Here is a 24,310-nt window from a genome sequence, read left to right as displayed (position 1 = left end):
TTTTGTGCAATTTTGTAATATTAAATAATTTATTTAAATTATTCTTCTATTTGATCAATAAAACAATGTTAGCAATTGATAAAAAGTTTTATATTTTATTGAAAGTTACCTTTTTTGTTAAATTTATCTATAGAATTAACAACATTATAAATATCGTTATGTTTTAACAAGAACTATTTGTTAGTCGTTAGCTTATCGAAGGTTTTCGTTAACTACCGACAATGATTACCGACAAAAATCGAAAATATTTTACTACAGAATAGCACTTAACTAGAATTATCGTTAACTAACGAATTTTGACTATTTAACGACAAAATTTTGTCGTTAAAAAGTTACTGAATTGCGGTACTGATGTAGAATGTTAGTTGGATATTTCCAGTTTTTGTTATTTATTATTTTTAAACATTTATTTTGAATAATTTGCAATCGTTTTAGATGATAATTTGCAGCCGTATACCAAACAGGGCTAGCATAAGTTAAAATAGGTCTTATAATACTTTTATAAAGTAGATTTTTATTTTTGGCATTCAAATAAGAGTGTTTATTCAGAAGGGGCCATAACGATCTTATAGCTTTGATAGCTTTTTGACACGCCTGTTCAATGTGTTCTCTAAAAATTAACTTTTTATCTAAGATCACACCTAGATATTTAACGCAATTATCTATAGGGATGTGCTCATTCCCTATGGATATTTGTCTTCTTGGGATTCTTTTAGGAGATTTGTTATATGGAAATATTATAGCTTGAGTTTTATTTGGGTTTATTTTAATTCTCCATTTATGGAAATATTTAGTGCAAGCTGAGAGTCCCTTTTCCATTTTCCTAAGCAATGCGCTGGTAAGTTTGCTCGATGAGATCAAAGCAGTATCATCTGCATAGTAAGCTGTTTGGTGGTAATGTTGTTAATAATTTTATTTTTAATTCTGTTTATCTGGTGTGTTGTACTGTGCTCTTTCCTAAAACCGAATTGTGATTTGGAAAGAATAGAATTTTCCTCAATGAATTGATTAAGTCGGGAATGTACAATTTTCTCTAAAAGCTTACCTAAATTGCTCAGCAAACTAATTGGTCTATAGCTGCCAGGATCATTTTTTGGTTTGTTGGGTTTATGAATGGGAATTATCTTTGCTGTTTTAAATATACTGGGAAAATAATTAAGTTTAATACAACCATTAAATATTGTAACCAGTAGTTTTATAGCATTTAAGGGAAGTTTTTTCAATAGAAGATTCGATATGTTGTCAAATCCGGGGGATTTAGATGATTTGAGTGATGAAATTAAGTTAATCATTTCACAGAGTGATGTATATCTGCAATCATCAAAAACTGTGTATTGATTTCGAAAGTTGTCTACTAAAGAATCAACCTTCTTGTCAAAGGAATGACTGAAATGTGCTGTGAGGTTATTAGCCTGAACAAATCTATTGGCGAGAACTTCAGCCTTCCCGCTGTCAGAAATAATTTTAGTAATTCCTACATTCAAATGGGGGATTTTTGTCTGACCTTTAGCTCGTAGGTTTCTACTTATTCTCCAAAATGATTTGTCACCTGGCTTCAATTTGGATAAAAGTGCTGACCATTTCCTATTTCTTTCAGTATTAATATTCTCATCAATTAACTTGCTCAGAAACCTTGAATATTGTTTGTAGAAATTAGCTTCAAATAAGTTAGTCGATCTATGAAATTTCCTATTAAATGTTCTTCTTACTTTTATATATTTAATCACTTTATCAGGTAATGTAACTTTGTCTGAAGGATATAATTTAGGAGTAGATATGTCTCTAGCTTCCAGAATGATCTTGCTTAAAGTACTTAATTCATTATCGATAATTGTTTTAGTATTATATATATTAGTGTTAGAAACTATTTTGTTATCTATATAGTTTTGAAAGGAATTCCAATTGGTTAATTTATAGTTATAATAGCTTAAATCTACCGTATTTACAGTTGTTAAACTAATAGAGCAGACAATCGGGCGATGGTCTGATGGAATCTCATATTCTAGTACTTCTAGGTTCAAATTTAATGTGGTGTTGCTTAAGACTAAATCTATTGTAGACGGAGCACGTCCGTGTTGATGAGGGTAGTAGGTTGGATCATTTGGATAATAAACGAAGAAGTTGCATGTATGTTGTAATTGACTGAGCACGTTACCAGCGGTGTTATTTCTTATACAGTTCCACGAGGTATGCTTGGCGTTTAAATCTCCAAGTAGTATGTAATCTTTGCTTGGCGAAGTTAATTTAAGGATATCATGTTTAAAATTATGGTTATAATGGGCTGAATATGCTGCTATTATTTTCATAGGTCTGTTATTTATCAATATTTCAACTGAAATATTTTCTATTGATTTAGTTTTATCCACAGAAATATTTTTGTGGTTAATATGTTTATGGATAATGAGAGCAACTCCTCCTCCCCTTGATCCGTCGGTTCTGTCATTTCATTTCAACTTAAATAGCTTTTTGCTTTTCCTGTAAAATTTTTTAAATGTTAGATAGGGTCGTACGTATGTTTGAAGTAATATTCAATCAAAATTCTAATTCTATCAGACATGCTTTCGAGAATCGGTCCATAAATAACAGGTAATAAGTAAAATTCCGAAATGACCTATAAAAATATTATGTTTTTGTCGTTCTTGATTAGTTTTATTTAGAAACTATAGCAGCTAATTCAACAAATTTTGCCACAGATCTAGTTTTTTCATCCAAGTATTAATTCTCTTAAAAAGTATTAGAATCGGTTAAATATTTCATATAGCCCCCATATAAATATACGCATTTCCGGGAAATATATTTATTGTTAATAACTCCATATAGAATAATGGTATTACTACAAAATTTTGCATATATAAATCTAACTTCACAACAACCTGAACGCAAAAACATTCACTTAATTGTAAATAACTTATAAAATAATAATATCGGAATAAAATTCAACTTGAATATGATACTAATCATTCGGATCGGAATATAATTGGCCATAGCTTCCATTTTCCGTTTGGTTCATAATAAGTCATAGCTCCTTTAAGGCCTTCTTATGAAAATCACTTTATCATACCTAGCTAGAATTAATAATGATATTGGGATAATATTCGATAAATCGGTCATAATTGGTCATAGCTCTCATATTTATAAGAGTGATTTGTCGATATCTTAACACTGGTTACAACATTATAGCACCTTGGGTTTAAGGTTAGGTTAATTTAACCTAATATCTATAAACTAAAATAATTTATAATACCTAGATCGATAATTTATAAATGTAATTTTTATTGCATAATCTATATAAATAAACGTTAGTATTAATAGTAGTGAAAATTAATGTTTTTCTTATTTAATGTTTATCTTCGATTTCAAATCTACTACCATGAGTTCGCATATGTTGTAATACACCAATTTTAAGCTTAAATGTTTTCCCGCACAATTTACACGCATGATTTCTGGCATCTTCATGAGTGACTGCGTGTGTCTTTAATGCTCTGCTCGTGATAAAGCCCTTGCCACACAACTGACAAATATGCGAGCGTATATTCATGTGTGAATTCATATGGTCATCATAACGATCTTTGGAATAATATCCTTTAGAGCAAAGATGACATTTGTGGGTGTAACGTTTATCATGACGTCTCTGATGTCTTTTAAAACATTGAATATGGCGATAAGAAGTGCCACATACTTCACAAAAATATGGTCTATCAGTAGAGTGTGTTAATATATGTACTCGGAGATCTGCGTAAGCCACAAATTTTCTATTGCATTCTGTGCATGTAAATTCAAGATCCTCAAAGTGACGTTTTGCATGAACTGTATAAGATTGAGGTGTTTTGTACTCTTTATTGCATAGAGAACATGTAAATGGTACAGTATCATCATGAGTGGATCTGTGAGCTTTAAATGCTAACGGTTTTGAAAACATCTTATTACAGTCGGCACAATGAAATGGTCCCTCATGGTCGTACAAATACAACATATGTTCATAATAGTCTTCTACAAGTTTTTTTGATTTACTTTCCTTATTTTTCATTCGATTACCTTTTTCTTTCGAAAAGTAATAATGTATGGTGCGTAAATATTCTTCTAAAACCGTTACGCTTATATCAAGACTCATATTTTCTTCTAAACTTTTTACCATTTCACCGTGAGCTTCGTGGCGTTTATTTGTACATATGAATTCTACTAGATTTGTATTCCAAAGTTTTGGAAATTCTCTATATATTTCGATTATTTTAATAATTTGCTCTTTAGTTAAATCTGGCAAATTTGTATCCAATTTTTGTAGTTGCATTTCCTTTTTGGGTCTTAAGAAATGTAAATCGTCAAAGAACCAAGCACATTTGTATTTAACATCTTTTGGAGTTTTATCATCTTCCTGATAAAGTTGAAGCCTTTTGAAATCATCACGATGTTTCCCATAAATATAAGTTATAATTTTCGATACTTCATTCCATGTATATTCTGTATTCAATTGTTTGTTTAAATCTTTTGTAGTTTCTTCAAGAAAAGACTGTCTTTTATCTCTAAAACGATAAAAAGGTAGGTCCTTATTCCATAAGTTTGGTTGATTTTTATAAAGTTCTATTAATGTTAGCATTTTTGGTTTGCAATTTATGAATTTCTCAACAGCCGGCGGCAATGCACTCTTTTTCTTTTTCTTTTTTGTGGTTTTTGTAGCTAACTACAATATATAAAAAACAGAAATAGAAGATAAAAAGTTCAATTTTAAGATTAATATTTTCATTTTACAAATATGTAATTTTTTAAATTTTATAAAAAAGGACTTCAAAAAACAATACAATTTAATGTGAATTATTAATTTAATCATACTTTTTTGTATATTTTATAAACCATTAGAAATTTACCTCTTCATCTTCCGTTTCGGTATCATCTGTTTGAAACTCAACGTCTGTATTTGTAGAATAATCCTCAAAGTCTTCGTTATCATCCATGTTATTACTATGAGCTTCACCATCATCGTGAGGATTTTCTTCAGAAACTTCATCTTTAATACCAACTAGAGGGTCATCCTACAATGAAGGAAAAATATAGCTTACAATTAAATATTGCTCCCTTCTTCTGTACAGTATTTTTAAAGGAAAAAAATATATGTACACACCATGGGCGTACATATGCAGATCTTTTCTTAGAGAGAAATATATGCTAAATTTATTGCCGGCGGTAAAGCCTTTGAAAATCATTTTCCATTTTAGCTGCTTTAGAGATGCAATTGACTGCTATAGTTTTACATTGCATTCTTGGATTGCATACATAAAAATGTCTGCACACACCCAACCTCCTCTTACTTACCTCCTCCATAAGAATTGTCTCTAGTTTCACTACAGGATTTTCTATTGGTTCACTTTCCCCTTCATCATCATTTAGAATTTTAATATCAACACTTTCCTTTGAATCTTCTCCAACATTGCAGTGTTCTTGTATGTGTATTATAAATGATTCCAAAATGAAATTGATTTTATCACACTGATAACATTTTAAAATAAATGGATTTTGATAACTTGGTAATGGTGATCTTAAGATTTCCCCACATTTTATATAGTTAGTATAATCCTGAATATTTAGCATTTTTGTTGCCATTTTTTACGATAAATTTTAGTTTTTGCGTGCAGTTAATACAAACAAAAAATTTTTATTCAAACATATGTATGTATGTATATAAAAAAGTTGGGCTTGTTCAGTGAAAACTTAAGTTGTTTAGATTTTCTTCTTTATTTATATCATTCACATAGGAATATTAGCCGAATATCCGTAGACTAAAAATACATTTTTTAATAATTGGGCTTACACCGAATCAATGATAAGCTATAACATTTATTAAATTTTATAAATGTGAAAGTACATACATAGTACTACATTTTATCAATATGAAATTTATTAGAGATTTAAACTATTTTACTTTAATCTAACAGTAAATAAAGCAATTTAGACCAGCCATTGAAATTTATAGAATTAAAAACAAGAAAAGAATATGTTCAAAATTTGTTAACACTTTATTTTATTCAATTTTTCTCCTCAATTTCAAATTTGCTACCATGAGTTCGCATATGTTGTAATACACCAATTTTCAGTTTAAACGTTTTTCCACATAATTTACATGCATGATTTCTCGCTTCCTCATGAGTGACTGAGTGCGTCTTTAATGCTCGACTTGTAAAAAATCCCTTACCACACAATTGACAAATGTGTGGACGAATATTCATGTGCGAGTTCATATGATCAACATAACGATCTTTAGTGTAATAACCTTTGGAACAAATATCACATATGTGAGTGTACCGTTTGTCATGGCGTCTTTGATGTCTTTTAAAACATTGAATATGGCGATAGGAAGTGCCACATATTTCACAAAAGTATGGCTTATCTCCGGTGTGTGTTAACAAATGCACCTTGAGATCTGCGTAAGCAAGAAATTTGCGATTGCATTCTGTACAGGCAAATTCAAGATCCTCGAAATGACGTTTTGCATGCACTTTATATGTTTGAATAGTTTTAAACTCTTTAGTGCACAGAGAACACGTGAATGGTATAGAATTATCGTGTGTAGATTTATGAAGTTTAAAACCTAACGGTTTTGAATACAACCGATTACATTCAACGCAATTAAATGGTCCTTCGTGGTCATATAAATATAGTAAGTGTTGATAATAGTCTTCTGCAAGATTTTCCGCTTTAGTACCAGTACTTTTCTTTCGAAGCTGTTTTTCCTTAGAAAAGTAATTATGTAAAGAGCGTAAATATTCTTCCAAAACTGTTACACTTATATTTATGTTTATATTTGTCTCTAAACTCTTTAACATTGCACGTTGAGCTTCATGTCTTTTATTTGTGCATATATATTCTATTAAATTTGTATTCCACAGATGTGGAAATTCTTTATATATTTGTATAATTTTAATAACTTGCTCTTCAGTTAAATCTGGTAAATTTGTATCCAATTTCTTTAGTTGTATTTCTGACTTGGACCTCAAAAAATATAAATCAGGAAAAAACCAACTACATTTATGTTTTATATTTTTTAATGTTTTATCGTCGTCTCCAAAAAGTCGAAGTCTTCTAAAGTCTTCCCGGTGTTTACGATAAATGTAGGAAACAAATTTTGATACATCACTCCACGTGTATTTTGTATGTAGTTTACTATTTAATTCATTAGTAATTTCTTCAAGAAATGACTGCCTTTTATCTCTAAAACGATAAAATGGCAAGTCCTTATTCCACAAGTTTGGTTGATTTTTATAAAGTTCTATTAATGTCTGCATTTTTGGTTTGGATTTTATAAATTTTTCAATAATTGGAGATAGTGTAGTTTTCTTCTTTTTAGTTTTAATAGTTAGAATCTAAAAACAAATACAACAAATTAATTTGAAATTTTAAAGTATAAATCATGTGCGTGTAATCTACCTCTTCATCTTCTGTTTGGGCTTCATCTGTGTGAAATTCTTCATCTGTGCTCTCCGAATAATTTCCATCGTCTTCCTTATCTTCTAATGAGTTGCTATGTGTATCACCACCTTCCTGTGGATCGTCATCAACAAGTTCATCTTTAATTTCAACCAGAGGGTCGTCCTGAAACGATTTATAATGTATGTATACTGTTTAAACATTATACCTATAGGGAATGTTATGTTAACGAAAATTTAGCTGCCGTATATAATTTTTGGAGTTATTTATCAGCTCGTTGTTTACTATTATGATAAACACCCCACCTTCTTTGTTGTCTGTTACTTACCTCCTCCATAAGAATAGTCTCTATTTTTACAATAGGATTTTCACCTTCTTCATTTTCATTTATAACATTCATATCAATGCTTTCTTTTAACCTTTTTCCATTCGCACAATGTTCTTGTATGTGTATTATAAAAGATTCCAAAATGAAATTAATTTTGTCACATTGCCAACATTTTAAAATAAATGGATATTGATAATTTGGTAATGGTGACTTTAAGATTTCGCCACACTTTATGTAGTTAGAGTAATCCTGAATGTTTAGCATTTCTGTTGCCATTTTATTGATAATAATTCCTAAATGTCTGCTCCTAAGCCAAAATCAATGTAATGTAAATACATAAAATAAGAAATGTAAACATATACAAAAATGTAAAGGCTGTTCAGTGAAAAAATACTTTGTTTAGATTTTCTTCTTTGATTAAATCATTCTCAGAGAAATGTTAGCAGGACTTGCTATGTTCGCATATGTATACATATAATTAAAATTTGGTACTCAAACTAGGGTTAAATTAGGGAGGGAGGAATAAATTGACTTCTAATAACCGACTTTTATAAAAAAAACATTACGACGGATTACTAAATGCATACATACAACTTTTAAATATAAAAAAACATTTCTATAAATAGGAATAATATGTACTAAATACGGCTTTTTAGATCTTTTTTATATTTAAATTCCTACTTAAATTACCATAGATAGACACTTTTTAAGAAAATTTCTAACATTTTAAATATGCTTATGTATATAATGCAGTTGATGCCGATATACAAGTAAAAAAGATTAAGCTATTATATATTTTTATACTATTATTTGTCTGTGTCTAATATTCAGATTAAAGACCTGCACAAGACAACAATAAGACAATTTGTTAAAAAATGTCATGTGCTTATGATGGTGCACACGATATTTTAACTCAGATTAAAGGCCTGAACAAGACAACAATAATGCGACAATTTGTTGAAAAAATGTCGTGTGCGCCATCATAAGAACACGATTTTTTTTTAGCAAATTGCCGCATTATTGTTGTCTCGTGCAGGCCTTTAATTCAGATGTAAGCTTGATCTTCATAAAGAAAACTAATATGGTTTTCATGACAATGGTGCAGAACTAAATTATGTTCATTGAAGTGATTTTTGAAAGTGTATCTTTTATGGAGTTATGACTAGTTATGGGCCGATTCGGAAAATTTTTCTTATATACATACATTCATATGTATACAAAATAAAGACTTTTAAACTAGACAGGTGCGGAAAAATTGTACAAACTCTTATTCGAAATAATAGGCAGGTAGGTCGATAGGAGGATGTATACTACATCAAATCCGAAGAAATACACCTAGGCCACTATCGGGCCTGTTGTGCGCTCTTTATCATGAAAAAAAAAACTGAAAGAATTATTTTTCAGTGTTCAGAAACTCAGTTTCCTAAACGTAATTCCTAAGAATCTTCCAATCAGTGTTAGTCAGGAATGTTATTTCCGGAATAACCTCACTTCCAAGATACTTGGATCTAACTTCGACGAATGCCTGGCAGTGGCAAAGAAAGTGCTCCAGAGTTTCACTGTCCTCTCCACATGCTCTACATTCGTCTGAATCCGCACGTCCAATTTTGCATAGATGTGCTCGTAGTCCTGTGTGTCCACTCAGAATACGTACCATCATACTAACTTCAGACTTGCTCATTTTGAGGAGATTTTTCGTCTTGCTCTCATCAGGGTCACCCCATAGGATCTTCGTGGTTCTACCCACTGTTTCATTATTCGAAATAATAAAAGTATTTAAAATAATAAAAGTAAAGGAATAATAAAAGCATTTAAGATTTACGCCTGAAATTTGACCACTTGAAAAAATTTTAAAAATAAGAAATCTATTTTTGTCTCTTAAAAAATAAAACTATTGCGTATATTTAAAATAAAATATTCATAAAATGTTTATAAGAGTAAATTACTTTTCTCCGTTTCCACTTTGCTTCCATGTGTTCGCATATGCTGTAATACACCAATTTTTAGCTTAAATGTTTTACCACAAAGTTTACATGCATGATTTCTTGCATCTTCATGTGTGACTGCGTGTGTCTTTAATGCTCTGCTCGTTATAAATCCTTTGCCACATATGTTACAGACATGTTGACGTATGTTCATGTGCGAGTTCATATGATCGACATAACGATATTTTGTGTAATATCCTTTAGAACAAATATGACATGTATGAGAGAAACGTTTTTCATGTTGTCTTTGGTGTTTTCGGAAACTATTCGACTGACGATAAGATGCCCCGCAGATCTCACAGCAATATGGCCTGGCGTCGGTATGTGTTAACAAGTGTATTTTTAGATCGCAATGCCTAAGAAACTTTGTACCACACACTTTGCAAATAAATTGAAGATCCTCTAAGTGGCGTTTGGCATGTGTGGTGAAAGAAGCCACAGTTTTAAATGCTTGCTCGCATTGGGAGCATTTAAGGGCTGGTGAACCATCATGTTGGGCTTTATGAATTCTAAAACACAAAGGTTTGTTATAAATGCCATTACATTCTGGACAACTAAAAGGTCCTTCGTGATCTTCCAAAAAAGCCATGTTCTCGAAATAGTTGGGCGAACTATTTTTCGTATTGTTTTGCAAATCTTCTGGGGTGGCTATGCCTAATCGTCTTCTTTTTTCCCTTGAACAATACTCATGAATAGTATGTATATATTTCTCCAATACACTTACATCAATTTTGAGATTCATATTGATTTCCAAAGCTCTTGACATCTCCTCAAGAGCATCATTACGTTTATTTAAACATATATGTTCAATCAGATAGGTATCCCATAGATGAGGAAAACCTTTATATATTTCTAATATTTTTATAATTTGCTCTGATGTCAAATCGGGTAGACTGCCATCTAAATGCTCCATTCGTATCACAACTTTTGATCTTAAGAAATACAAATCATCATAAAACCAACAACACTTAGTTTTTTTATCCACTTTTCTTTCATATTTCCCTGAAGTTTTGCCATTTTTCTTTCCTTTTTTCTTTTTATTACTTTGGTAATGTATTCTCTTGAAGTCACATCTATGTTTTGAAGAAATATGTGAAATAATTTCTCCAGTCTCATCCCAGAAAAGTTCTAAAGAACATTTTTTATTTAGTTCCATTGTAATTTCCTCCAAAAATTGTTTCTTTTTGTCTTTTAAGCGATAGAAGGGGGCATATTTATCCCATAAATTCGGCTGATTTTTATAAAGTTCTATTAATGTTAAAACATTGGCTTTAGATTTCATGAATTCTTCAACGATTGGTGATTTTATGCTAGTCTTAATAGGTGACTTCTTTTTTATCTAAAATATGTGTTACTCGTTATTACATTAAGATTAAATATTTTTTACAACACTTTACCTCCTCATCTTCATCTGATTCAGAGTCTTCGGAATTTGTTTCATCTGTTGAATTTTTCTTTCTTCTATTTCTTCTTTCTTTTATCTAAAAACATGTTCATTATAATATATACATTTCATATTTAGATTTTACTTTACCTCATCTTCATCTGTTTCAGAGTCCTCAACTTTTGTTTCATCCGCACTGCTCTTCTTTCGTTTACATGCTCGTTCTTTAATTAACTAAAAATATATTTTAATAATATTTTACAAAGTTATAAACAAGTTTTTATTCACTTTACATATTCTTCATCTGAATCGCTGTCATCATCGTGTTGAAACTCGTCTGCACTATCTATTACATCTTCGAATTCATCTTCGTAATTTGTTTTAATACTGGCCTTCAAGACTTGTGAGGTTTTTTCTACTTTTGTATTGTTTTTTTCTTCCTCAGTTTCAAATTTGACGGGAAATAGTGGATCTTCCTAAAAAGATAGATACAATGGTATGTTTAGTTTACAGGGTAGATTTGGTAGGAGAACTAAAGGACTATTCTCTATTTCTCGCAATCCATTTACAACGATGCCTCATATAGAAAAGGAAATAGATATTTTTCTAAAATACCTATTTTCAATTACCAAAAAGGTAAATAAATAGTAAAACTTTTGTGAAAGTCGTTGTTAAAAGTTTTTAGTAAAAGCACGCACTAGCCTTGGTAGTCAATAAGATCTTTAATTTTGGCCTATATACCTACATAGATAAGTTGCTTTTTTATAATATCCGAACCACCTGAAACAATTAATTTGGAATTAACAACTGTGATGCAAAGTTTCTGTTTCTCAGATAGAAAAGTCTTCAATACGTCCTTGAAGACGCATACAAGACAATGCTAAATCATACATTATCTGTTGGTAAAAGCTTGAGGAAATCACTGACGACATTTTCGTCCAAATGACACTTTTTTCGTGTAAGGCAATGTGGGCGACATTACCCTACACATTGTAGTGAACGATCATAAACATAAATAAACAAATATAATCTAGATAGGACTAAATTATTGTACAATTATACAAACTTACTAATTCTTCCAATTTTATTTCAATATTCTCAATACCAACACCTTCACTTTCCATTTCATCATCATCATGAACATTTTCAAAATGAGCTTTCGCCCCACTTTCCTCTAATGATAAAACATCCTTAAAATGTTCTTGAATGTGTGTAATAAAGGATTCCAACAAAAAGTGAACTTCTTTACATTCAAAGCATTTGAGAATAATTGATTTTTGATAGTTTTGAGATGGAGATTTTAAAATTTCTCCACATTTAATATAATTATTATAATTTTGAATATCTTGTAGTTGCGTTCCCATTTTTGCAAACAAAAAATATTTTTCTTTAACGAGAAAAATTATAAATGTAAATACTACATATACAATTTTGGGGTATGTTCAGTATAATTACACAGAATTGTTTAAATTAACTTCTTCTTATGAAGGGGCATTCACACAGAATGTTAACATTTGTTTTGATACTTTATGCACTGAACGTAAATAGAATATGCACTGATATCTGTGGTAGCAAGCTGTGATAGCCTAAGTTGAAAATCATTCATTCGAGAAATATGAAGTATATACCGGTATTTATTGTAAATTGAACGATTTGAAAGGTTTGGACAAACACAACTCCGAATTAAGATATTAATTAAAAAACAAAAACGAATAAACAGTAGACTTCGAATTGTAAGTTGAAAAGTAAAGCCTTTCAAAATAAAATGGTATTTATTGGAATATTTAAGAAAGTACATCTTAATTCGTTACTGATATACGTAAATACCTATATTTTAAATAAAGTAATTTCAGAGTATTATAGTATAGATTATATGAAATATATCTCCGAGGTTTTATTCAAATCGGGCAATCTTAACCCATAAACTGTGGAGGTGAAAAATCTAATTTCGTAATATCTGGGAATTCTCAGTTTACCCTATTATTTATTTGGAATTTATAGTATAAGGTCCGATATCTTTTTCGTCATACCTTTTTATACTCTATGTGAAATAGGTAGGGCCAATTTGAAATTTTCAAATATTAGCGCGTTAAAAACTAAATTTACTCAAAGAATAACCTTAGAATTCCCATTAATTAAATTTTGATAAATATACAAAAGTTAAAAAAGTCAGTATTTAAGAAAAGATTTTTTAAGTAATATGTTAAGAAAAATAATAGTTCCCTTAATATGTATGTATATACTATAATTGATGAATTTAAATAAAACTCTCAAGACATATATATGTAATTTTATAATAATAAAAGATTACATTTATTTAATTTTACTTTTGACAGCTTGATTCTAAATAAAATCGATTTTGGACTGCATCATGAAAATATAAGACATACACAATTTTTACTCATTGTTTACAGTGTTGGATGTCCTTATTTGAATTAAGCTATAATATGAAATGCGTAATAAAACTAAATATAGATAATGAATTGTTTTATCAAAACCAAAGTGTAATCTTCATATGGAATAGGATTAGTTAATTGTATTTTGTGGTATTCAATTATTTATTATTTCGGTATTGGTATTAAAATTATATTGGGATCAGTATTCCGTCCATTTCCTTTCCGATATTGTAATATACATACATACATTTGTTATTGCATGCATTTTGAGACATGGACAATGATTTGATTATATGTAATTAATCATACTTAAACCATAAGTCAAATCAACCAAACAAATTTATCATTTCAATCGCATCACTTGACTACCAAGAGCAAAGGCGGTTTTATCAATTTGCATATAATGTAAATTGATTCAATTGAAAATAATTTGTTTTCCATTAAACTTTTCACAATAAAAATTTCTAGTACAAAGAAATTTCAAAAATGCTAATAATCACATCTCTTTATTCTAAATGTTTGATGAACATTTTCAAATCTATCATCAAACATATGAATCGATATTGAGTAAATTTTTCATTATTTAATTATAATATGCATACGACATTTAAAAGAGCAAACTACTTTTCTCCGTTTCTACTTTACTTCCATGAGTTCGCATATGCTGTAGAACACCAATTTTGAGCTTAAATGTTTTGCCACAAAGCTTACACGCATGATTTCTAGCTTCCTCATGAGTCACAGCGTGAGTTTTTAATGCTCTACTGGTAATAAAACCTTTGCCACATATGTTACAGATATGTTGACGTATATTCATATGCGAATTCATATGATCGATGTAACGATATTTTCGGTAATAACCTTTTGAGCAAATATGACACGTATGTGAATAACGTTTTTCATGTTGTCTTTGGTGTTTTCTAAAACTAGTAGAATGGCGATAGGATGCCCCGCAAATTTCACAACAATATGGCCTGGCATCGGTGTGAGTTAGCATATGTTTTTGGAGATCGGTATGTCGAAGAAATTTCGTACCGCATTCTTTGCAAGCAAATTGAAGGTCGTCTAAATGACGTTTGGCATGTGTTGTGTAAGAAGCAACGGTTTTACATTCCTGATCACATTGTGAGCATTTAAGAGCTGGTGAACCGTCATGTTGGGCTTTATGAATTCTAAAACATAATGGTTTGTTGTAAATATGATTGCATTCAGGGCAACTAAGAGGACCCTCGTGATCTTCCAAGAATGACATATGCTCATAGTAGTTGGGTGAATTATTCGAAGAATTTTGCAAATCATCTGGTGTAGATATTCCTAATTTTTTCCTTTTTTCTCTTGCACAATATTCATGTATGGTATGTATATATTGTTCTAGTACATTTGTACTAATCTTGAGATTCATATTGGCTTCTAACGATTTTAACATTTCGTCTAGAGCATCATTTCGTTTATTTAAGCATATGTGTTCAATAAGATACGTATTCCAAAGATGAGGAAAGCTTTTATATATTTCTAATATTTTTATAATTTGCTCCGATGTTAAATCAGGTAGATCGGAATCTAGATGCTCCATACGAAATACAACTTTTGATCTGAGAAAATGCAAGTGATCAAAAAACCAATAATATGTAGTTTTCTTTTCCGATTTACTTTCGTATTTCCTTGGGGTTTTACTGCCCTTCTTTCCCTTTTTCCTTCTATTTTGATAGCGCATTTTCTTTAAATCATCTTTATGCTTTGCACAAATAAATGCCAATATTTCTCCAGTTTCATTTGAGGAAAGTTCTAAAGAACATTTTGCATTAAGTTCCTGTGTGATATCCTCCAAAAATTGTTTCCTTTTGTCTTTCAAGCGATAAAATGGAGAGTATCTGTCCCATAAATTTGGCTGATTTTTGTAAAGATCAATTAGTGTTAAAACATTTGGTTTTGATTTTATGAATTCCTCAACGATTGGTGATTTTATTTTGCTTTTAGTTGGTGATGTATCCTCTTTTATCTAAAATACATATTGATATCACAGCAATAATGACGTAGAATTCATTATACTTTACCTCATCTGCATCCGTATCTGAGTCATCAGATTTTGTTTCATCTAAAGATTTTTTCTTTCTCCTATTTGCCGGTTTTTTTATTATCTGACGATATTGGTATTTTAAATTTAAATTAATTAATAATTTATTTATTTTTTACCTCCTCTTCATCTGTTTCAGAGTCATCAGTTTCAGTTTCATCTGGACAATTTTTCCTTCTTTTATTGATCGTTTCCGCAGATTTTTTCTTTCTTTTATTTGCCGGCTTTTTTATTACCTTAAAATATAGTTATTTAATATACATATAAATTAATAATTTTTAATTAACTTTACCTCCTCTTCATCTGTTTCAGAGACATCGGATTCCGTTTCATCTGGATAAGTTTTCTTCCTTTTATTGACCTTTTCTTTTTTTCGCTAAAAATATAATTTTGGTAGTTTTTAATAATTATTTAATCATTTTTTATATGCCATTCACTTTACATGATTTTCATCAGAATCGGAATCATCATCATCGGGTTGAAATTCATCTGGGCTATCTAATACATCCTCAAATTCATCTTCATAATTTTTAGTACTGATATTGGTAGACTTTTCTTCACCAAGTTCACATTTGACAGGGATTAATGGATCTTCCTATAAGTAAGAGGAAAGAATTTACTTTTAACAGTTTAAAAAATATTCATTTTGTAAAAATAAAAGAGGTAAGAGCGTATAGACGGACACCACAGACCATATGAAACCTTACACCATTGAGTATGTCAAAAATGAGGGTTATTTTTTATAATATGTTGTTAATTACGAAATATTTTAATTATCTTAATTACGAAATATTTTAACAATATGTTGACAAAAAAGGATTTTTCTGAAAGAAGGGATTTTTTTATCCTGATACAAAAGTTTATGGGTAGGTAGGTAGGTTGATAAGAGGATGTATACTACATTAAATCCGAAGAAATACACCTAGGCCAATCCGACCTGTAGAGTGGGCAAGGTATATATAGGCACATAGACTGACGGACATGGCTTAATCAACTCAGAAAGTATGTGTGTATGAGGAATATTTTTGGGTGTTACAAACATTAGCACAAGCTCATTATACCGTCCTATTAGATATAATCACTAGGGAGAGTCGTAATTGTTATGCCTTGAATTATTGTAATTATTGTTATATTATGGTGTACGGTATAATTAATAGTGTTTTTCATAGAAATAAATAATACATATTTGTTCTAAATTTTGTGACATTTTTAATTTAACGTATAAAGACAACTCAAGGGATTAGTGAAAAATATTTTGATGGATTTTTGTTTAGCATTTTCAAATTGCAAAGAAACATTCTTTGAAACTAAAACTTGTCAAAAATACTCGAATTTTAAAGGATGTTTTGAAAAAGATAAAGATGTATAAGATTTTGTCAAAGATTCTTCAACTATTATTAAGAATAGATACAATTTTATAAAATACCTATCGTACGAACATCGATGTTTGCTTTAATAAAATGTATTTTATGTTCGCAAATATTTTTGCAAATAAGATGTTTACATCGACTGTTATGTAGTGTAAGGAAAAGTGGGAGCATTGATTTTTCCACGCATTTTTATACTATGAATTTTTATACATACATGTAGGTACATAGTTTTTATTAATTGAAAATTAACTTATTTACCTATGTACATGAGTATTAAAGTATATTGTTTTTGTTGAAAACATAAGTAGTTAGTTATTTTATGGAATAATTAATTCTCTTTTAAGTCAGAGATTTTCTGAAAATTGATTATTGTGCACTCTACTTACTAATTCTTCTAATTTTATGGCAAGATTTTTAATGCCAACTCCATCATTTTCCATTTCAACATCGTGAACATTTTCAAATAGAGTTTTACTGTCATGTTCTTCTAATGATAAAATATCTTTAAAATGTTTCTGAATATGTGTAATAAAGGATTCGAGGATAAAATGAACTTCTTTACATTCAAAACATTTAAAGATAATCGATTGTTGAAAATTTTGTAATGGAGGTTTCAAAATTTCACCACATTTAATATAGTTAGTATAATCTTGAATGTCTTGTAGTTGTGTTCCCATTTTTTACACCGGAAAGTATTTTTCTCGAGCGAGAAAAATTAATTAAAAATGTAATCTAAAAATTCCACAAATAAATGTAAATAATATGTACTATACAATTTTGAGGTATGTTCAGTAAATTTTATAAGAAATTGTTTGATTTTTCTTCTTCTTATAAGAAGGCGTCCAGATGATTGGTTAACAATTATTAATACTCTCTATACTGCACTGAACGAAATTTTACATAAAATAAAACCAATTAGATTATTGTCAGATTGGAATATTATCAGAGGCGGGTCATTTTCTACAATTTCAATAAAATTGATATTGATAAGTCCAATTTTAGTTAAACTACTTAATAAACTACAACTACAAGATGTTTGAATAATTTTTTTTTAATTTTTTGAAATCTGCAACTAAATATCTGTATGTATATAAGATACCATTTCCAGTGTGACCAGGTCTCAAAAAATGTTGCGGCTAAATCCCATCCAAAATAATGCTAGAAAAAATGCTAATGCAAAATGCAAAAAAAAAAAAAAAAATGCTAAAATATTTTAAGTGTTTTCATGTACAATTCATATTAATTTGTAACTGAAATTCATTGTAATTTATAACAAGTAAGAAAGTATATTCTGCCGTGGTTGACCATATGAGTATAAAATTTGATTTATTTTTCGTAATAAAGCATTTATGTAGAACTGAACCTTGGTTCCGATATATTTAAACTAATTTTCTGAGAAAGGCTTTATACATTTGTATATGTATGGGGGCTAGGTAAAATAAAGGACGGACTTTAACCATTTTTAAAAGGTTTTGTCATTGGACCAAAAAGCATACGTGCTTATTGTTTTGAAAATTTCAAGTTCCGTGGTATTAAGATAAACAGAAATGCTAAAAATTATTTCAAAATTTTTGTAAATTTAGCAATATGTAATGTCTCTAACTTTAAAATATTTCTAAATGCAAAAATTACATTAAAACTCTATTAATTACACTAGTTGCTCATGGTATAAAACCTATATGTGTTTTCGGAAGGAAAAGTATAATATTTCTAGTTTTACTTTTTTATATAAACAATTTTATTTGTCTTCCTCAAAACACTTTAAAAATGGTTTTCATGTCACAAAAATATTGAAAATTCCGTTGTAATAATTTTAAATCTCGGTGAATAGATGTCAGGTTTATAATTCATACTTCCAAGATTTTTTCGGAAAAATATATATGAGAATGTATGAAATGAATTGAGAGATATATTCAAATCCGTAAGTTTGTAATTCTGGAATAAATTGTCAATAATATTTTCGAACTTTATGTATTTTTTTTAATTAAAAAAAACGTGACAACAAAATTAATAAGAATTTGGTAAAAATAAAAAGAACAGAAAGTAGGATAAGAAAGTCTTAATTATATATTATTGATTTTTTTCAATACTTATTTTCAATAAATTAACAAGAACTCCTGAAGAATGATAAAAATTAAAACCTCTTTATTTCGTATATGAAAAAATAAAATTTGTTAATTAACCGTCATACATAGCCTTTTCCAAAATAATATGTTTCATTCCATGAGCAAACAAAAAGTATTAGTTTGTAAAATAGCGAAAATGCTAAATCTAGCTGCAAAAATGCCAAAATGGTAACACTGGCCATTTCTTAAATGTTTTGTCTGATGTCAATTCGGATTATATTGGTTTCATAGGTACTAAAATGTTAGCTTTGCCTTTGTTACATTTTTTGACCTATACTAACATTGTAAGTACAAACAAAATCAAACTAACATTGCAAGTCAAGTAGAATCTTTTATTTTTAATTAAATTTGAATTTTATTGACTTAAATCTACCACTAAATAGGTATAAACATAAAATTATTTTCTACAGAATTTTAAAACTAATAAAAACAACGTTAAATACATGCAAGTATGTATATACATAGATATTTAAAACGTTTTAATTATTTTTTATTTAAACAAGGCTTCTTTCTTCATTGGTTGCTATATCATGCGTCTTCATGTGCTGGTTTACACCAGTTTTATGTTTAAACGTTTTACCACATAACTTACAGGCATAATTTCTAACATCTTCATGAACAACTTTATGTTGTTTCAGGGCTCGTTTTGTAATGAAAGTCTTATTGCATATATCACATATATGCGGTCGTATATTCATATGCGAATTCATGTGATCATCGTGTCGCATTTTTGAATAAAAACCTTGAGAACATATTTTACACGTATGCAAATAACGCTTTTCATGTCGCCTACGATGATTACTTAAAGTCTGAAGAAATCGAAATGAATCGCCACACATTTCGCAACAATAGGGCTTGTCGCCAGTATGAATACGCATGTGCAATCTTAAATTCGTATAATTAACAAACTTCTTACCACATTCCTTACATATGTAATTGAGATCCAGAAAGTGACGTTTCGCATGGCTCGTATAAACATTAACACGTTTAAATGTTTTATTACATTGCGAACAAGTAAAAGGCATTGTACCATCATGTGTGGATGTGTGCATTTTAAAATGTAGAGGACTTATAGATTCACCCCCACACACAGAACATCTCAAGGGAGGAACATGATCATACAGAAACAATAATGACTCGTAGTATTCATTATCGGGTTGTTCATCGTTATCTGATTTACCGGCTTTTTTATCATTCAATATTCGTCGTTTCTCTCTAGAAAAGTTATTGTGTATAGTACGTAAATACTGTTCCAATTCGTTTTCATTAATATTTAAATTCAGTTTTGTTTCCATTTGCTTCAGCATTTCAAGTATACTTTCATGACGTTTATTTTTACAATGGTTTTCAATTAGATTTGAATTCCAAAGATGTGGTAAACATCTGTAGATTTCCAAAATTCGACGAATTTGGTCTGGCAATAAATTAGTATGATGCGGAGCTAAAACTTTTAGAGAAAATTTTTCTAAATAGGGTTTGATGAAGTCTAACTGCGCAAGATACCAAGGCTTTACATAGATCTGTCTTTTGCCATCGTCTTTCTCCTGAGTTCTGTGCAAATCATCTTGATATTTCCGATACAAATGTACAATAACGGCAGAAACTTGACTTCCATTAATATCTATTTTATGATTTAAATTGAGATCTTGAGCAATTTTAATCATATATTCTCGTCTTTTCAATTTATTTCCATAATGCGACATCGTTTTATTCCATAATTGGGGTTGATCCTTAAAAGCTGCAATTAAAACGTTAACATTTTCTTCCGATTTCATAAAATTGCTGACAAATGACGATGTTACACCATTTGTATTAGTCGGTTTTTGTGTTGTGGCCTTGGAAAAATGTTAAAATAAATTTTAAATTAAAACAAAATAAGATTTTTTTTACATACTTCATCTTCTTCTGGCTCAGATTCTTGAGATTCACCTTCTTCTTGACTGTTTAAAGACGCTTCCTCTTCCTCGATTAATTCTTCGTCATCTTCCTCTTGATCTAGATATTTTGTGCTTTCGATTTGCGTTGAACTTTCAAATTCAAAGTCTTTAGTTTCATCAAAGTTGCTGGGTTCTATTTTAATAATTGATTTTTCAGCATCGGATTCATTTTTAACAACAATTAAAGGATCCTCCTAAATAAAATGTATGTATTTCGATTTTTAAATAGATAGGAACTTTCTCATTAGGCTAAAAATGTTTACTGAAGTTAAAGAATTCACTTAGAGAACAACCTGAATGCTTTTCACAGAATCGGGAACATGTTCTTTAAGTCAAATGTTCAAAGCAAACCTAACGAATCAAGTAAGGCACAATTGTCGCAAATACAACTTTAAAACAGTAGAAAATCTTTAGCAAGAGAATCGAATGTGTTTGAATAACAGATAAGATAAGAAAAAATCCAACACAAAATCAATGTGATACATAAAGGAGAATATAAGTTAAAAACCACACCCAAGTTTTGTGATGCTCAACGAAAGGAATTACCCAAGAAAATACCCAAATTTCAAATGAAACGGTTTATGGGACCAAACATAATCACCCTATTTTGATCCCTAGATTGAATAACAATAACAAGGTCGTTCGTATATAGGTAGTATGTAAAAAATAGATACAAAAATATAGAATGGGACTGAATTAGATGAAACATCGCCAACAAATTGGGATCAATCAATTAGATCCTACATTATAAGACAAGTCAGAATTAAAGGCCTTTAATAAGTCCATAGAGACTTAAACACTCAAAATATCTTTATCTGCATTCTTATTAATCGAGTCTTCAAGTACAAGTCGAAGTGCATACATAGTAAATATCGTCACCTAAAACGCAAACGGCCCCATTTAACATTTTTAAAATTTTATAGGAGATGCAAAAAACTATTTAAATTGAAAAGTTTGTTTCTATTAACAAGATTTATTTGTAGTAAATAAAGAAATTTTTTTAATAGTGAAATCTATCAGTTAGTAAGTTGACAATGCCGTATATAAAAATGGATAATTTGGACTTTTTACCATTAATATTTAAAAGATTTTGTAGATAGGGCCTTTTGTTTTTTGTCAATTAAATCCCTAATTTTAGTCGGAGGAGTCCAAATTTTTGCGTGGACATTTTTTTTGATGCAATACATTAAAACCAACAATAAATTCGATTTTGAATTTTTGGTTAGTTCGTTTCAGATGACGATATGTACAGTATTGTTCGAAACCTAAGCAACTTTTTTTGGCATTGTATACAAAGTGCTATATTTTATATTTTAATTGATTTATTCAAAATTATATAATTGATAATAATAATATTATGTGTCTACATTATAATAACAACAACAAAAGTTTAATTCCATTTCGCTGTGAGTTTTAAGAAAATAATAACTGAATTAACTCCATAAATAGCTGTTCGAAACTGAAGCAACTTTTTGATCTTCATATGAAAATCTTTGATCCTTTTGAGTTCCAAACACATTTATGGAATAGATTAGTTACTAGTGTAGTTCGTAATGAATCCCAATCGGATTTTAAGCCATTCGCCAGCTGTAATGTTTTCTAAAACTGCGAGTTTCGACCCAGCGCTTCAGAATGCCGAACAGCATCTCTAAAGGGCTTGAGTCAGGAGATTTTGATGGACAATCAAAGAATTTGGGTCCCATTATACGATAACTACTCTTAGATCAACTTTGCTAAAGGATTTGGTTCATTATCATGCTGAAAATCGCAACAAAGTAATTTGTTCTGTTCAATGTACTTAATCCTTTGGTTTATTTTGTTGGCCAAAAATGTCCCAGAAAGTAAAACAACCCAATTTTATTTGTATTTCAACATCAGGACTTACTCTACTCACTAAAAATCTTGCCCATAACCTTAATTGTGTGACCTCCTTGCTTTTTTAAGTCTTTAATGTACGATGATGTAACCGCATATGAATCCCGCAGTGACATGGCACAGAGTTTACTTAAAGAAATTCGATTTTTTCAAAAATTTTGTACAATTTTGGGTAGAATATTGAAATAGATTACGCAAGACTAATAAAAACAGTTTTATTTACAAACGGGTCCACATTTTCCGTCTTAAATTCAAACAGAGTATGCGAGGCTCAGAGGCTGAAGGAAATATTACAATATACCCTTTTAGTAAAGGCCCAATAATGAATGGAGAGCAAAATTTTAGGGTGTGGCTATGTTTTTTAAAGAGAAGAGTTAGTCCTGATGTTGAAACACAAACAAAGTTGGATTGTTTTTCCTTTTGGGACGTTTTTCGCCAACAAAATGAATCATATGATTGAGTACATCGAACAGATCAACTTACTTTATTGCGATTTTCAGCATGATAATGAACCAAAACCTTTGGCAAAGTTGATCTAAGAGTTGTTATCGGGTAATAGGACCCAAACTCTTTGATTGCTCATCAAAATTTCCTGACTCAAATCCCTTAGAGATGCTGTTCGGCGTTTTGAAGTGCTGTTTCGGAACTCGCCGTTTTGGAAAACATTGCAGGGGCGAATAGCTTAAAATCCGATTGGGTTTCATTACGAACTACACTAGTAACTAATCTATTCCATAAAGGTGTTTGGAACTCAAAGGCACCAAAGATTTGCATAAGAAGATCAAAAAGTTGCTTAAGTTTCGAACAGCTATTTATTGAGTTAATTCAGTTATTATTTTCTTGTAACTCACATCGAAATGGAATTACAATTTTGTTGTTGTTATTATAATGTAGACACATAATATTATTATATCAATTATAAAAAAAAAAAGAGAAAAGAGAGCACTTGTAACAAGGCCAAAAAAAAGGGCGGAGGGCGAACAAGACGGACAGACAGACAGACAGACAGACAGACAGACAGACAGGCAGACAGACAGACAGACAGACAGACAGACAGGAAGATCAGACGACAGACAGACATACAGACAGACAGACAGACAGACGACAGACAGACAGACAGACAGACATACAGACAGACAGACAGAGACAGACAGAAGACAGACAGACAGACAGGACAGAGCATACAGACAGACAGACAGAAGACAGACAGACAGACAGACAGACAGACAGACAGACAGACAGACAGAAGACAGACAGAAATACAGACAGACAGACAGACAGAAGACAGACATACAGACAGACAGACAGACGACAGACAGACATAAGACAGACATACATACATACATACAGACCTACATACATACATACATACATACATACATACCTACATACATACATACAATAACAAAATCTCACAAA

General features: G+C 30.1%; 5 protein-coding genes across 6 annotated transcripts; all 5 read right to left on the bottom strand.

Moving 5' to 3' along the window:
- Positions 1-3,256: 3,256 nt before the first annotated feature.
- On the bottom strand, positions 3,257-5,676 carry LOC119601760 (zinc finger protein 432-like). Its single transcript, XM_037952902.1, has 3 exons — positions 5,308-5,676; positions 4,863-5,027; positions 3,257-4,678 (listed from the first exon to the last, which is right to left on the bottom strand). Exons 1-3 carry the CDS (start codon positions 5,593-5,595, stop codon positions 3,338-3,340), a joined length of 1,794 nt encoding a protein of 597 aa, XP_037808830.1. The 5' UTR covers positions 5,596-5,676; the 3' UTR covers positions 3,257-3,337.
- Positions 5,677-5,811: 135 nt separating this feature from the next.
- Positions 5,812-8,108, bottom strand: LOC119601767 (zinc finger protein 432-like). Its single transcript, XM_037952910.1, has 3 exons — positions 7,745-8,108; positions 7,417-7,581; positions 5,812-7,352 (listed from the first exon to the last, which is right to left on the bottom strand). The coding sequence occupies exons 1-3, from the start codon at positions 8,018-8,020 to the stop codon at positions 6,018-6,020; spliced, it is 1,776 nt and encodes a 591-aa protein (XP_037808838.1). The 5' UTR covers positions 8,021-8,108; the 3' UTR covers positions 5,812-6,017.
- Positions 8,109-9,618: 1,510 nt separating this feature from the next.
- On the bottom strand, positions 9,619-12,585 carry LOC119601763 (zinc finger protein 724-like). Its single transcript, XM_037952906.1, has 5 exons — positions 12,184-12,585; positions 11,407-11,589; positions 11,264-11,347; positions 11,127-11,210; positions 9,619-11,068 (listed from the first exon to the last, which is right to left on the bottom strand). The coding sequence occupies exons 1-5, from the start codon at positions 12,475-12,477 to the stop codon at positions 9,674-9,676; spliced, it is 2,040 nt and encodes a 679-aa protein (XP_037808834.1). The 5' UTR covers positions 12,478-12,585; the 3' UTR covers positions 9,619-9,673.
- An 831-nt stretch (positions 12,586-13,416) lies between these two features.
- On the bottom strand, positions 13,417-17,759 carry LOC119601741 (zinc finger protein 184-like). 2 transcript variants are annotated; one of them, XM_037952879.1, is made up of 6 exons: positions 17,340-17,758; positions 16,026-16,178; positions 15,876-15,959; positions 15,703-15,819; positions 15,564-15,647; positions 13,419-15,508 (listed from the first exon to the last, which is right to left on the bottom strand). In XM_037952879.1, the coding sequence occupies exons 1-6, from the start codon at positions 17,628-17,630 to the stop codon at positions 14,117-14,119; spliced, it is 2,121 nt and encodes a 706-aa protein (XP_037808807.1). In that variant the 5' UTR covers positions 17,631-17,758; the 3' UTR covers positions 13,419-14,116. The 2 variants fall into 2 exon arrangements, with proteins under 2 accessions (XP_037808809.1, XP_037808807.1); XM_037952881.1 differs by lacking the exon at positions 15,703-15,819 and having other exon boundaries at positions 13,417-15,508; positions 17,340-17,759.
- A 1,643-nt stretch (positions 17,760-19,402) lies between these two features.
- LOC119601758 (zinc finger protein 14-like) lies at positions 19,403-21,374 on the bottom strand. Its single transcript, XM_037952899.1, has 2 exons — positions 20,974-21,374; positions 19,403-20,914 (listed from the first exon to the last, which is right to left on the bottom strand). The coding sequence occupies exon 2, from the start codon at positions 20,852-20,854 to the stop codon at positions 19,574-19,576; it is 1,281 nt and encodes a 426-aa protein (XP_037808827.1). The 5' UTR covers positions 20,855-20,914; positions 20,974-21,374; the 3' UTR covers positions 19,403-19,573.
- Between the last annotated feature and the right edge of the window lie 2,936 nt (positions 21,375-24,310).

Source organism: Lucilia sericata, unplaced genomic scaffold (genome assembly GCF_015586225.1).
Source record: "Lucilia sericata isolate MDLA Ls3-8-SP2 unplaced genomic scaffold, ASM1558622v1 Contig000187F_arrow, whole genome shotgun sequence".
Classification (NCBI taxonomy): domain Eukaryota; kingdom Metazoa; phylum Arthropoda; class Insecta; order Diptera; family Calliphoridae; genus Lucilia; species Lucilia sericata.
Note: the sequence above shows the minus strand (reverse complement) of the source record. Positions and strands in the feature narration are given on the sequence as shown.

What these genes read in the sequence shown, in the direction of transcription:
- LOC119601741 (XM_037952879.1), bottom strand. Translation starts at nt 17,630, where the DNA reads ATGGGAACACAACTACAAGACATTCAAGATTATACTAACTATATTAAA. An exon ending in CCGATTCTGATGAAAATCAT is followed by an intron (nt 15,960 to 16,025) that starts GTAAAGTGAATG and finishes TTATATTTTTAG; the next exon opens with CGAAAAAAAGAAAAGGTCAA. An exon ending in CTGAAACAGATGAAGAGGAG is followed by an intron (nt 15,820 to 15,875) that starts GTAAAGTTAATT and finishes CTATATTTTAAG; the next exon opens with GTAATAAAAAAGCCGGCAAA.
- LOC119601767 (XM_037952910.1), bottom strand. Translation starts at nt 8,020, where the DNA reads ATGGCAACAGAAATGCTAAACATTCAGGATTACTCTAACTACATAAAG. An exon ending in AGACTATTCTTATGGAGGAG is followed by an intron (nt 7,582 to 7,744) that starts GTAAGTAACAGA and finishes AAATCGTTTCAG; the next exon opens with GACGACCCTCTGGTTGAAAT. An exon ending in CCCAAACAGAAGATGAAGAG is followed by an intron (nt 7,353 to 7,416) that starts GTAGATTACACG and finishes ATTTGTTTTTAG; the next exon opens with ATTCTAACTATTAAAACTAA.
- LOC119601760 (XM_037952902.1), bottom strand. Translation starts at nt 5,595, where the DNA reads ATGGCAACAAAAATGCTAAATATTCAGGATTATACTAACTATATAAAA. An exon ending in AGACAATTCTTATGGAGGAG is followed by an intron (nt 5,028 to 5,307) that starts GTAAGTAAGAGG and finishes CCTTCATTGTAG; the next exon opens with GATGACCCTCTAGTTGGTAT. An exon ending in CCGAAACGGAAGATGAAGAG is followed by an intron (nt 4,679 to 4,862) that starts GTAAATTTCTAA and finishes TATATATTGTAG; the next exon opens with TTAGCTACAAAAACCACAAA.
- LOC119601763 (XM_037952906.1), bottom strand. Translation starts at nt 12,477, where the DNA reads ATGGGAACGCAACTACAAGATATTCAAAATTATAATAATTATATTAAA. An exon ending in GCGATTCAGATGAAGAATAT is followed by an intron (nt 11,348 to 11,406) that starts GTAAAGTGAATA and finishes ATATATTTTTAG; the next exon opens with TTAATTAAAGAACGAGCATG. An exon ending in AATCAGATGAAGATGAGGAG is followed by an intron (nt 11,069 to 11,126) that starts GTAAAGTGTTGT and finishes CACATATTTTAG; the next exon opens with ATAAAAAAGAAGTCACCTAT.
- LOC119601758 (XM_037952899.1), bottom strand. Translation starts at nt 20,854, where the DNA reads ATGAAATCGGAAGAAAATGTTAACGTTTTAATTGCAGCTTTTAAGGAT.